This window comes from Andrena cerasifolii, chromosome 6, assembly GCF_050908995.1.
Source record: "Andrena cerasifolii isolate SP2316 chromosome 6, iyAndCera1_principal, whole genome shotgun sequence".
NCBI lineage: Eukaryota > Metazoa > Arthropoda > Insecta > Hymenoptera > Andrenidae > Andrena > Andrena cerasifolii.
In genome coordinates this window covers 17,582,391-17,596,382 of record NC_135123.1, presented here as the reverse complement: position 1 = coordinate 17,596,382, position 13,992 = coordinate 17,582,391, and the positions used below count along the sequence as shown (strand labels likewise).

At 52.6% G+C, this 13,992-nt stretch overlaps 2 protein-coding genes across 2 annotated transcripts in view; one reads left to right on the top strand and one right to left on the bottom strand.

Annotated features, from left to right (window-relative positions):
- LOC143370134 (prohormone-1) overlaps positions 1 to 13,992 on the top strand; it is a 61,283-nt gene that overhangs the window by 30,005 nt on the left and 17,286 nt on the right. The window lies entirely within an intron of this gene.
- On the bottom strand, positions 13 to 12,768 carry LOC143370133 (uncharacterized). The gene is made up of 3 exons (XM_076814807.1): positions 12,317 to 12,768; positions 927 to 1,109; positions 13 to 809 (listed from the first exon to the last, which is right to left on the bottom strand). The coding sequence occupies exons 1-3, from the start codon at positions 12,458 to 12,460 to the stop codon at positions 723 to 725; spliced, it is 414 nt and encodes a 137-aa protein (XP_076670922.1). The 5' UTR covers positions 12,461 to 12,768; the 3' UTR covers positions 13 to 722.

Here is a 13,992-nt window from a genome sequence, read left to right as displayed (position 1 = left end):
TAATCTGAATAATCACTTTATTCGATATAATAATACCAAGACTAGCCTTGTGTCGGGCATCGTCAACGCAACGAGATGATCTGAAAGACAAACGATAAGGTCGGTTACATCGTTCGGTCGCGGGAGCGCATCGACTTAAAGTATCGCCTCGTTCTCGCAAGGAAGAACGTTGACTCGACGGACTTACCTTCTACGCGAATGCGATCGAGGATTCGGGGAAGGATGGATTCGGGGAGTCCGATGATTGGGATGTTGTTGAGACGCAAACGGGGGATCGCTTGAATTTAGAAACCAATTGAACCACCACATGAGCTTTCGACTTGCTTGATACGCCTTGACTAGGTACGTTTAATCGATATTTCTATGCCGATCGTGTTATAAGCCAGAGGAACAAATAGTTGACACAATGAACTCGTATATCCGTTGCTCTCGCGGTCGTCGATGCTTAGGGGGGAGTAGGGCAGCGCGTTAAAGAGACAGGCGTTAGGGGGAGGAGGAGGAGGAGAGAGAAGTGGATAGATCCCGACTCTTTGGGAAAGGCAGAATCGTCTTTGGACTTGGGACCTAGTTTGCCTTGGTTTGGCGATTTATTTGTCTGTGTGCCGATCGGGAGGAGCGCGCGAGGGACCTCGGGCGTGTAGCTGGTCGGCTGATCGAGGAGGCGTGGTGACGCGAAGTGGTCGAGTCGGGTTTCGAAGATCGAGGGTGAGATTGGGTCGTTATCACTTTCTCTTGAAGCACGTGACCGCGTTGAAGTAACAACGCCAGTACACCCGTCCTTTCGACTGCCCGCGTCGCTGCAAGTCCATCTGAAGCAAACCGAACGTATTTATTTGGCGAAAGCCGGAGATCCTGAGATCCTGCGAGGCAGCACGCGATAATCCCAGGGCTCTAGGAGTCTAGGCACTTAGCCGTTGACGACTCACCGTTTGCTCGTCCGCCGAGGGAACGATCTGCGAGTTGCTCAGGTCAGCTTGCAGGTGGGGTCCCGAGGACCTCGTGAACGGTCTGCTGTCTCCGAGTTCTCCTTTGCCCTGATTGTCAACCACCTTCTGCAACGCGACCATCAGCTGGTCGAACAAAAGGGCCGCCCTCTTCGGCACCACCACCTGCGGGCCAAACGAATCTCATCGTACCGCGCGGCAGAGCAAGTGTAATAATAAAGGACGGGGTCGTGACTTGCGTCATTCACGACGCCGCGGTAATTACACGTACGCAGGATTTACGCGATAATTGATTGAATGGCGCGATGCGGCGTTAGGCTGTGCGGTGCAGGGTCGCGCAGGGTGGCCCCATTATTACCCTGCTCGTTCCCATCGCTCTCTCGCTTCCCTTCCCACCCGATATTTAATGTTTACGCCAATTAAAATTAATTAGACTCGAGGATAATTGCCGCGCGGAGTTTTAACTGCCCTGGATCCTCGAGCCCTCGAGCCCTCCGGGCCGCGAGCAGATTCTCTGGCAGGTTCGCGGGGAATTTGGCACGGCGCCGATAAACGTTCTCCCGCGAGCAGCCGACTCGTGGACCCTCCCCCCGATCCACGATCCACGAGCCGAGATGCCGAGATTCCGAGAAACCCTGAGGAATGCTCGGTCGCGCGAAAGGAACAAGCTTCCCGCCCCCGTTCCGACGCGACGCGGGCATCTTCCCCGCGATAAATCATATTCTGCGACGGAGACGAGCTCGCTCTCGCTGCTCGTTTTTCCAACGAAGTGCTTTCTCTTATCTCGACGGAATAAAGAAAAGTCAGCTCGTAATCCGTTACAGGCTTGTCACAGGCTAATCTCTTTAACCCGCTAATCGAGAGAAATGAATTTTTCTTCTGCGGTCCTGGATGCAGCCCAGCCGTTTGCAACTCTTTGCCGTCGCACAGAATATAAATGGCTTTTATAAATCGAAACGATTCCTTTATTGCAGGCGGCGATATCGGAGGAGCCAGGGGCTCGCCTAAGTAATCGTCGTCCATCTATCATCACCGATCGATCCTCCTTGACGCGCGTGACGGATCATCGATCGTTCGGTGAGTAAGAACAACTCTACTTACTCTGCCGTACCTCCGCGCGAGATTCGGATAAGCGGCGATCGCTCGAACATGGAGAAAATCAACCGAAAAGCAGGTTGCGCGGCTTTCCGAGGCACGGCAAAGTTGCGGGAACGATCCAGCGATCCGTTTACCGAAGGATTCCACTCGATTATCCCATCGCGTAGCTCCAGGCTCTTCATAAGTTGTCGCGAACTCGTCGCGGATCTAATTACCGCGTTCATAAGCCGTGCGCGCTTCGAATTAGTTAGCCAATTTGTTGGGACGCGGATCGCTTAGCTGCCACGTCGATCGAGGCAGCTGCTTTTTATGAAACCGCCAGTGGGTTCTTCGGATCCAGGCCTTCGAAGGGTAGAAGGGCCCGTGGATCGAAGGTGGCCGCTGTTCAGCTCCCATTTTCCGGGGAAAACATTGCTCGGTAAACTCTGATTTCCCTGGGAAAATGTCGCAGGGACAAATAAGCTGGCCAGCGGAGGGCAAACAACAGAACCGACTGACCCTTTCCTTTTTCTGTTATTCGTCTCGGCCGATTTCCCAGAGGATTCGCGGGGCCAGCTTTTATTTCCCCGTGACGTTTCATAGAAACCGAGATTATTGCCCTATTCGCGAAAACATAAAAGAGATTGCCCGGCCAATAAACCAGGCTGTTCTCCTGCGCGCGAGTTCCCTGCCGTTCCAGGCGCAACTAATGAAATACAATATCGGCCGTCGAGCTTGCTCCTCCGTTTAAGCGTCGCAATGCTGAATTTCGCAGCCGCGCGACGCGTAACGTTTCAGAAGGAGGCGACGTCGAATTCTCCGTGACTAGCCTTCCCACGGGAAATTCCAGTTCAATAACGTATTTCCTCCTTCGAAGCAGCCTTGCTTTCGTGCGAATTAATTGCGCGTGCACGCTACGTAGCAACCGCTGGACGCGGTAGAGATTTAGGAAGCCCCGGCGACCGGTACGTGACGATGAAACGGACAGATCTCGTTACGAATTGGCTTCGTTTACATTTATCGCTGGCCCTGTCACCCTTCAATCCGGGCTTCGACGAAGATTTTCGATGAACGCGTGGGCGGGTGCGAAATCAGCCAACAGGACGTTGCTCGTAGATGCGTAACCGCGTTTCCCGGAGCCGGGATTTCCCGAGAAAACAGTCAGCTGTGATTTAGCAGCGTGATTCATTAAACGGTGGCCGTAAGACGGATCGATCTTTTCGCGCTCTCGTGGGTGGCTAGGCTCCTCTTTTAGGGGAAACTTTCGGGAAGAGTTTAATTCGATTTCCATCCGCGAACGCTACTCGGGGGGGTAAGTCGGGTAGAAGCGGAGGACGACGCGAAAGTAGCCCCGAGGGAACAGGAAGCAATTAAAAATCTGCAAAGCAATTAAAGAAGCAACGCCGTGTAACGACGACGAGGGATTACGTTGGGACTGTCGAAGGAAGGGCTGCGCCCGCCACGGAAGGTATTCCGCTTGTCTCTGAAAACGTCGGAGGCAACAAATCCGCCGACAAGCTACGAGATTTATCGAGTCTCTGGACATTCGTCACTGCCGCTTGAAATTTCGCGCAGCCGCGCTCTTTGGGATTTACGAAAGCGATGTCTCGTGCCTTGGCAAAGAAAGTCTCGCTACTCGGCAGGGAAATATACGCGCGGCTCGTCCTGAAAAATTCGAAGCTCGATGAAGCATTAATCGTTAACGACCGGCATCCCATTAGCCGGTCGCTTATCCAGGACAAAGCGTGGGCGATTCTATTAAATGTCGAGGGTAATTTGTCGGGGATTTTGAATGATATAGGAACGTCCCGCGGACGGTTCGGCGAGATTAATTTAGTTGGATTAGCCTGTGGTCTGGCTATAACCGGCGAATTCCACTGTGGGGCGTGGAAAGGATGTGCCGTCAATGGTCCCATCGTTACTCCCGTCCCCTCTCTCGTCGTACATACGCGTGTCTCAGTTACTGACACTGAAGCGAAGGGACCGTTCGCACCGACGGCACCGAGCTGTCGTCAAACTGATACGCGCGAATCCGCCTTCCGTCGCGTTAACTACTCTCGCGGCTCGACCTTGCCGAGCTTTCTGAAAAATTCTCAAAGCATCGAGCACGATCCATCTGCTCGCTGTCCCGCTACGAAGCGGGCTTGAACGAATCCAGCCACGCGTCAGCTGAAAATGGATGACTGTTATTCTTGCCTAAAGATCGGTGACGTGAAAGACGCACCTCGATCAAGCAAAATTGCTCGACTTCAGCCCCATGGAACGCAAGAGAAGTGGAAGTATCTCTGAAAGACGATCTCGGTCCAAACACCGCACCCTCCGGGATTAAACTCCCTCGGGGCTAGATACACACGCGGCAGGGCGTTTAAAACTCACCGCCCCCTTCGAACTAGCGAAAGTTCGCAGACCAGGCCACCGAAGTGGCTCAACCGAGCGCCGGCAGCGAGGATGCAATTTTAATCTCGCGGGAGACCCGATACGTTGCGGTTTCCGAAAATCGGCGTCGATCAATCGGGGAAAGCCGCGAAGCTGGCGGAATCCTTTCTCGAAATTGGTGGGACGCATCCAATCGGGGGAGAAGTTTCGATAATGCCTGCTGGGGATGCAACGAGTGGCTCGCGAAACTGCTCGGCCGTCCTCGAGCGGGCTGCTCAGCTTTAATTCGCGGGAGAGGCCGTTCGTGGTAATTTATTTATTTATTTACACGCATGAACGGGCAGATACCCATTTAAACAAAAAGAAGATACGAAAGACCCGAGTAGAGACGCATTGTTGCAGCACCCAAATGCGACAAAAGAGACGTCACAAAATAAACAGAAATATAAGAATATAACGTGACGTATGTCCTATATAACATTAGACGAAGTCGCTCTGTAAACGCTAGCTTTGAACGCAGCAAGTGATCCGTGGAAGAGATCAATCTTGGATCTAAAGTGGTTCGCCAGGTTAGATATCCTGTGAAACGGGTCAGTATCCCCAAACCTGGAAGCGTAGAGAGGCGGACTAAATAGTTCGGCTTGTCTGGTGGGCCTTCTAGGGACATTAAAATTAATTAAACCAACTACGCGAGGGCTACGCACCATGCCACTGATAATTTTGAATAGGAAAGATAAGTCCGCTACTATCCTCCTACGCTTAATCAAAACGCAGTAAGGGTTCGTCCAATTTAAAAGCCAGGAAACGCAGAAAACGATGTTGCACCCCTTCCAGAACAATTCTATTCCTGGCTGTTTTCGGAGACCAAATGACAGAAGCGCGTTGAAGATGCGGTAGCACAAGCGCATTATACAAGTGTAGGAAAGTTCTCGGATTAGTAAAGCCCACACAGGATCTCCGTAATTGCGTCGAGCGGCGATCCACCGATGAAAATAAGGGAGGCGATTGTCGAGGCTGCGCTTAATTGCGCTATTCACTGGCGAATTAGCGCTCCGCGCTCGTCTCGGCCGTGAGACAATGCCGCGGGCCGGAGGAGAAACGGCGTAACGCGGATGTAAATGGCCACGGGGGAGCTCGATAGCCACTCCGGAGAAAGAACTTGGGGGACCAGCGGAGAGACGACACGTGTAATCCTTGGCTACAAAGGAGTCTATCCCCCGGGCTACGAGTCCCTTCGATTTCCAAGGGAATCCATAAGCGCGTCGAACGATCCGCGCACGTAGAGCTTAATTAAAACCGATACTCGTCGAGCGGGAGTGACTTTAAAACCGTTAGCTACATCGAATGGAGCATTGTTCTTGCAGCGGCTGGGTAGAACGCGGTATCGCGCTATCGCGTCGTCGGGCCCTTATCAATAATTAAATCGTAAACGCCTGGGGACGTGTCCACGGTTTTTCGTTTATCGATAATTGAATCGTGACGGTGCGTCAATGGCCGACGTCCCATCGGTCATTTCTTCTCCCCAGAAGCATCCGAGCAAATCTCTGCTGCAACCCCCGAGCAGCCGAGGAGTCCACGATTCTCCTTTCAGCGTAAGCACGAGTGCGACGCCAGCGATCGTCGTAAGATGGAATTATTTCGCGATCGGCAATAGGAATGCCGCCCACCGGCGAGCCTGCAATTTACCCGCGTTACGTCGCGTCGCGGCGAAACGCGAGCTGGTGCGATAATTACGCGGCCATTCGTTGCGCGCAGAACGGATTTAATTTGGCCTCGCGTCACGCTACGACTCGCGCGTACTCAATGACGAGCGTTTCGAGTATCGCGATCGTTAGAGCGCGTCGCGTATCGGCGAACAATAATCGTGATAAACGCTGATTCCAGCCAATTTCTTTGCCGCTAATTTTAGTATGCCGCGGACGTCACGCGGAGAACAAACACCCGTAAATTAATCGATTTATCTATCCAGCGGCTGCTGATCGATCCCGTCGCGCCACGATCCCGATGAATCCGCGTCACATACGGCAACGCTAATGGAACGTCGGCTGAAACGCGGCCGATGGTTATTAGAAGCCGGAATAATAAAAATAATACAAGTGAAGGGACGATGGGGGAAGAACGGAAGAGCACGTACACTCGTCCAGAGCGAAGGGAAGTTAATGGGCCGCGTAGCCCGCGAGGAACGAGAGAGTAATTCCTCGTTACGATAAATGTTGCGTCTATGGGTTTTACGCTTGTTACGCGCGCGCTTTCCCGTTTCACTTTTGCCGTACTGGCGGCAGAACACGTTCGTAAATTGAGTTTAGCTCGACGCGTAGTCGTTCGAGGGGAGGTAGATAACGTCGCCAAATTGATTGTGCCGTGCTCCATTTGCACTTCCCTCGCGGGGAACCTTCCTCTGTCTCTAACAGCAGTCGTGGAAAGTAGATTTTCCTTGCACGTACTTGCGCGGCAATTCTTGGCCCACGGTCGAAAACGCGGGCCAGGGGGCGATCGAATTTGCCGGTACGTCGTGGAAATTTTCACGCCAGGGGAAATTGAATGAGTAGAGGAAACCAGAAACAGCTTCCGCGGCCGTTCTGGGGGAATATAACCGCTCGGATGTGCTCGTTAATTGCGCGTGGCCCACGCGTCGCCCTTTCGTTAATCTCCCGAGCATTCGCGTCTTTGGTATTCATTTCAAAGCGGAGGCCTTCGGCGGTATCGTTCCCTCGTGCAGGCCGAGAAGGGAGAAGCGTTCCACCGATTACTCCTTACTCCCACCTCTATTCTACTCGCATATCCACCGAGAAAACGGTAACTCAACCTTCTACCTAACCACCGACTCGATTCGACAACGCTGTCCTATATTTAAGGCTCCGTAAAACCAACGGCGTTATCTCCTTCGTCTTCGATCACAAAGCATCCTCCCATTTACCGCCGTCGGATTCGAAAGCAAGTCCCACTATTACAATAACGAGCAGGCATTTGAGTAATCGCGCGAGGGGAAAGTTATTCGGCGTGCAATCTGCAGGAGGAAACGGAGCAAAGTTTTCCCATTTTTCTGGCCGCTAGACAGATGCTCCTGGACACAAGTGCCTGCGCGTTGAGAAAGAGTAGCCGCGCAGAAAAGACGAAAAGCGTGGGCGTAATCGAGGGAGAATTTATGGACCGGCGAGCTCGCTGCACGATGAATCGATGGAACCGTTTGCGCGTATCGATTCGGCCACGTAAAACGGAGAGCAGCGACTTAATCCTCGGCGATTTTCCGTCGATATCGCTGTTATGTATTTGCGTTCGCCGTTATTAAAAAGTTCGGAGAAGCGAAGGGCCAGCCGTTGCACGTGGCAGGTGCTTAAGGGGCAAGCGCAAGATTATTAATATTATTATTAAATTAACGGGAGAACCCTTTAGATACAAAGTATATAGCAAATTAGTACAAAGATAAAGCAAATATAACAAAAACATAAAATGACATAAAATAAAATAAATAAAAACAAAGAAAACAGTCCGAGCCCTAAGACCTAATCACAGATGTTAGAAGCAGCGATCCCCGAGGCAAGAGTTCCTTAGTTGACCGCTGGAAATAGATAATAATGCATTTGTTTACGTCCTCGAAGCGTTTCGCCCAGTCATAGTCTGGATCGCAAATAGAGGGAAGCGTTGATCGCACCGTCGGCCTGGCAGAGGTTGCTCGGTGACGTCCGAGCGGTTCGGCGAAATATTCAATCATCGTTGGATCCTCCACTTCTGCAAATAATGCGTCGTCGCCGAGACGAATCGATTCGGCGATGATTAAAGCCTCGCCGACTCACGGCGCGCTAGTTTTTATTGGTCGAGACATAAAAGCTATTACCGCGAACTTGGCGGCGACGAAAAGGTGGGCGAGATATCCCATCGATCCTCCACCATCGCGATCCTTGTTCTCCGGAGCGGAGTCCCCGGCTGTCACGTAGCGAGTCGGGCGAGTTAGCCGATCAGCCCTTTGGCTGATTACGCGCCGCGTAATCCCTACCAACAGATACCGTCCCTTTGCTCGATCTAATTCTCTCGGCAAACATACTTTTTGCCGCTCCGATTCACCCTTCCCTCTTGATTCCTTCTTCTCCTCTCAATCGATCAGTGGCGCGTCTTTCGAGGAAGTCACAAGACTCGCGAAGCAGCGTAGCCGCCAACGCATCGAGGTCTGGATGTGTAATCGGGCTTGCAGGTCGAAATCGACTACCCTGGCCGGCCTCGGTGCGACACTTTGCCAGAGACTTCAACGCCAGAAATTCAGTTGGTGTCTTACCTCGCCCCCTCGCCCCCTCGCGATTCGGCGCTTTTCGTTGGGCAATGTCCCGCGCTCCGGTACAATTGGATGCAGATCGAAGCCCTCGGTACCCACGAGATTAATATAATAGCTGTACAATAGCTGTAATAGATTTTGGAAATTGCAGGAGGCCCGTTGAGTCGCCGGCGCGTAAACAGTTCAATAAAGGGAGCGGTAGGCGAAGAGAAGATCGTTCTCGTCATAACGACGTCACAGGGACTCACGGCGCGACCTTATTAGCTCCTTAACGAAGACGAATAGTTGGGTGGTGCTCGGCGGCCGAGGGCGCAGGGTGGCTGATGAAAGAGCTAGTAAACGACGAGATATCGTACGAGCCGATGCGACTGGAAAGTTAACGAACGGGAATCTGGCCAGCCATCGCGGGGCAGGGAACGAGGCACGCTCTCCAATTGCGTTTACGTTCGATTCCATCTGTCACTGGGATCGCTGGAAAATATGTAACCCGGGGGACGGACGCGAGCAAACTGCGTTACCCCGGGACGATTGTTGCGTCAAAGGATGCAATTTCCATCGGGTCGCGAATCATCGAGAAACATTCATGCCGCTTCGAGCAACCGGGAATGTATGTCCGTGCGCGTACGATGTATAATGCATAGCTCCGTCGCGCGGATCGCGAGATTATTGTTCGTTTATTCGGGGAGCTGGCAGAAGGAATTGCATCGTTAGCGAATAATGGACCGGGAAATAGAAAGTTCCTGGAACGATCTAAAAGGAGGTCGACGTCTCCCGGTCGGAGCAAGAAGTCGCCGAGGATACTCGCAGGATTAATTGGTGATTAATTAGGAGCGAGCTCGCGTCTTATTTCGTCCGGCGAAACAGAGACGTGATTAGCGCAGGTGGAAACAATGCGTTAATTAACTGCCGGTACCGCGGGGGCGAGTCTGAATCTGAATTACTTAGTTTCGAGGACTGTTAATTTCCAGGCGTTGAATCGCCAGACAGTTTCCACTTTGCCCGAACAGGGGACGCGGGACGAAAACGAGCTGTCAAGCGGAGGATTATTAATCGGGATCGACTGGAGGACGGCTGGTGCGCGACGAAAATGGCCCGCGCTCGGTGCTAATCGTTCTATCGATCCAGCGATCCAGCGATCCAGCGATTGCCGCGTGACGCGGTTAATTAATAAGTTGTCGAAATCCGCGCGACGTCGCTCCTATTCCGTAGCAGTTCGCTGCCCTGCGGATTCGTTCTCTCGGCAATTATAACTTTCTAATTTGAAATGGAGCGGCTAGATGGAAGATCGCGATCGATCGATCGTCGGGCGCTGCACCGAGCACCGATTCGCCCAGGACAAACGGCAAAGTATCTCGTTATGGGAACAATGGATAGGCAAGCAAGTTTAATGCAAAGGGGATATTTCAAAACTGTCCAGCATTCTTGTTATCGTTACCGTCGAGCGTTCGTCTTTCAAGGAACTCCCCGTTAATTGTGTTAATTGCGTTCGTTCTGTTTCTTGGATCCTGAGATCCAGAAACAAGATTTTCTTGCAGCCGTTGCGCACGGTACTCGTTTCAACCAGTGCACCCTTTTAGCTAACGATCGAGCAATGTAGGATTCGTTATACTTTCAGTGCCCGATGTCCTCCTCCTTCGTCCACTCGCAACGTTCGCGAGGTTCTACCCTCTTCTGGCAGATTCGTTATCAACCCTAACCGCCGCGTCTCGTATCGCTCCTCGTTAACGTTGCTCGTCAAACAGCTTTTCTTTCAAACTCGCGACCCAATTAATTCCATTCTCTTTTGGAGTATTTCGTTTCCTCGGCGCCTCGGAGTCTCTCGTTACCGAAAACCTGCCGTTTCCAAAGTTTCAAAAGTCTCGACGCGATAAGCGCACCGTATTCGTACCAGTCCCTCGAACCCCGTAGGATTGTTATAGAAATAGACGAGCTGCTGTCGTACCGTGACAACTTCGTTAATAACCTTGTTAACTCGCTGCCGAGCATTCCGAGCAGAATTAATCAGCCATCGCCGAGGTGTAGGCCCGCGCTTGTACCTTGTCAAGTCGCGAACGTCGTGATTTCATTTTCGCAGGTGATTCGGATGACAGTCCCCGGGTCGTAAGCCGAGACGTGGGTCGAAATGCCGCGCAACAGGCGAGAGCGCGCTCGATGAATCGCTGGCCCGAATGTCGAAATGTCAGCGTTGCAAAAATTCTAATTGCAAGTTCCAAGTAAACGGAAACGAAGCACCGCCGATCTCGCCCCGTCGCCTTTATCACCGTTCGTTATCGCGCGTCGAAAGACGAGGAACGAAAAAGCGAACGAGAGGACCGGCTATTCTCAGCTTACGCGCTCATTTGCTGGAAAACAAAGGCGAGCTCGCTAGTATCGCTAGGATCGCGAGTAGGTATCTGGTGTAATAGAGAAATTCGAGAAGAATGAAGTTGCTGGCGAAAGCCAGAAAGGATACGAGAGAGCGTTGGCGGGAAACGGAAGGGGGCGTATTAATAACGTCAACCTGGAACGGGATATTCTATATTCTTCCATGCGATTACAGCACGGAAACTGTAGACATTTTTATCGGGGATTGAGAAATGAAAGGCCAGATACTCTCGGTTCCTTCGGGATTGGTCCGATCCACGGCGATCGATGCTTTATTATCGCGACAATGGAGGTTGTTTCGCCGCGCCGCTTCAGAGGCGTTTTTAACGCGTTGCTATTTTAGTTGATAATGACTGCTAATGAACTTTGAGATCGCGTCGTCATCTTTTGCTCGACGGGGCGGCCTAGTCAGACATACCTACCGAGAAATAATTAATTCTTCCTTGAACCTTCTCGGGGCAAACTCGCAGCGTGCTTTTCTTTTTGGGCTTCCCGTCGCCTATCGCCGCTCTCCTAGCAACAGCGGCGACAGAGAAGAAAAGATGAGTGCGTCTTTCTGGGATTCGGTACAGCCACTGGGAAATACCGCGAAATCAATTCCCCGGCGGACCCTTTGCGAAACCGATACCGTGGGATAAAACGAGCTTCTGAAATTCACTCGTAGCTCTTTTTTCTCGTCCCCCGTTTTCACGCGATCGTTGAGCTCGGCGACGCAACGGGATTATCCTCGTGGAGAAATACTTGAGCGTCGGGTGACTAAATATTCCCCTCTAAAACAGGAGGATTCTGCTCTGATCCGAAAGCGCGTTTCCGCGATGCTGCCCAGTGGAAGTGCGTAATCTACTTGTTGATCGCGAGTCGGAGTAGCGCGCCACGAGGCTAGCCTCTTTCGAAGCCGTCAGACACACCCGGTGAGTCCTTTGGCGTCCTTTGACTGCTCGCGGGAAAGTTTGCGAGCGAACTTGCGGAGCCTAGTTAATTGCGAGCGGCGGAGGAATCGAGGCGTGCTTGATTCGCTGCGAACTAGAATCGAACGGAAGGATCAAGCCTGCCGGGCGCGGGATCTGCGAAGGAACGAAGTTGCGAGACAGACGAAATTGGGGAAAAGCGTAGAAGCAACCCCTCGGCGGTCTCGCGCGTCTCCACGCCCACCTCGGTGTAACTTAATCTCTAGCCGCGTTTCACGTAACGTAACACGGTACGCGCGAGTTCACCACCGCGTGACATTTATGTAGCACGGAATCTAGGCCCGATCGTGTTCGATGGGCGGATACTCTGAATTACTCACCGGATACTCGTCGTACTTGGTCGAGTAGTCGGGGTAGTCGAGGCTCGGTGCCGCGTTTCGTTTGCTGACGGCACGCTGGCCGATGGTGCCCGCGATGATCGGCACCATGGCTACCATCACCAGCGGTATCACTCCGTTGCCCATCTATCGGATCTCTGATGGAAGATGTGGCTGGTCAGAAGAAGTCTGCTCGGGTCGAGTTATTGCATCCGCGCCTCCACGCTTCTTTTCCTCTCGATCGAATCCTCTGCTGTCCCACTGTAGCTTCGAGATCACCCTCTGCACCAGCGGATGTTGAGGAGAAGTTGAGAGAAAGACGAGGATCTGTGGTTGCGGCTCGATATCGGTGCTGGCGGAGCAGCGGCACGTGTCACCTCGAATCTGCGATGGATCGGGGGTGTCGAAGCAATGTCTGGCACGTCAGTGGTTCCAGAAAGCAGACGAAGGATGTACTCGAGGACGCAATGTGTCGCCTCGAGCGGCAACCGCTCTCCTATATATGTACCGCAGCACGCGCAAGCGCTCGCGAATCGGCGAGTTATCCTGCAACACAGACGCGTTTTTCCAATCCTCGCCGATGACCGGCTACCTTCAACGACTCTCTCTTCATTCTGGCCGATCGGCACGGGGCGGCGCGCCGGACCTGCGCCGGAAGAGCAGCTCGTAGGCGGCTGATTAAAACCTTCGTCTGCCGATCGAGAGAACAGAGGCGTGCCATCGTTTTAGAAGCTTCCATCTGATATTTTCAGACTTAGTCCGGCCCTCTCCGTTTCCGCCTCTCGTCGATACATCCTGCCCCGCGAACTGGGGTAGAAATCGCGATCGAGGGTGGTGCTGTTCGTAAACTTTAATTAGCGCGCCCACGCGACTTGCTAGAGGGAAGACTGGACGGGAATTGGCCTTCTTCGCGCAAGTTTCCGTTCGGGCACTGGAGCGTGCTCGTGGCCTCTACCAAATACTTCGCGAATGTGCGCCGAATGAATGCTACGGAACCGGAAACGAGGAGGAAAGGACGTCTGGGGTAGTTGTCCGATAGAAGCACAAAAGGCTCCTTTCTCGCGTCCTATCGAGGCTCGCGAGTCTCGTGACGCGTCAACACGAGTCTCAGAATTTGCAGGCAGCTGCCCGCCGCGTGGGTGCGAAGCTGTTTAATTTCTTTAATTGGAGGGGTCGGTTTTTCTGTAGTAACATCGGAATACAGGAACGCCCACGTTCTCGACGTCGCACGATCCGCGGATTATGCTCGTCTCGGACGACAGCCACTCGACGACCAATATGCAGTCGCGGGTCCGCGTCGTAAGTACCGATTACAAAGTGAGAAATTGGCCGGGGAATTATAACCCCGGAGTTTTCAAGTTTGGCAAGTCTGCTGGCGGTAACTGGATCTCGGTATCTTCGTCTCCTGTTTCCTCGTTACTCGTTCACCGAGCTTCCCTTGCTAATCACAGGGCGCTCGTTTAAAATACCACGAGCTCCCCGCGTTCGAGCGAGCGCGTACCCTCGCTGGAAACACGGGAATAGATAGAGGATGGAATAGATCAGATCGATAAGGACTTTGTGACTATTTAAAGCCGGCTCGATCTGCACACGCGTGCAAAGCGGCAACATTTTCCCCTCTACGCTGTTTTACCAACGACGCTATTCGCTGGCTCTTCCTACATTCGAGTTAATTGCTT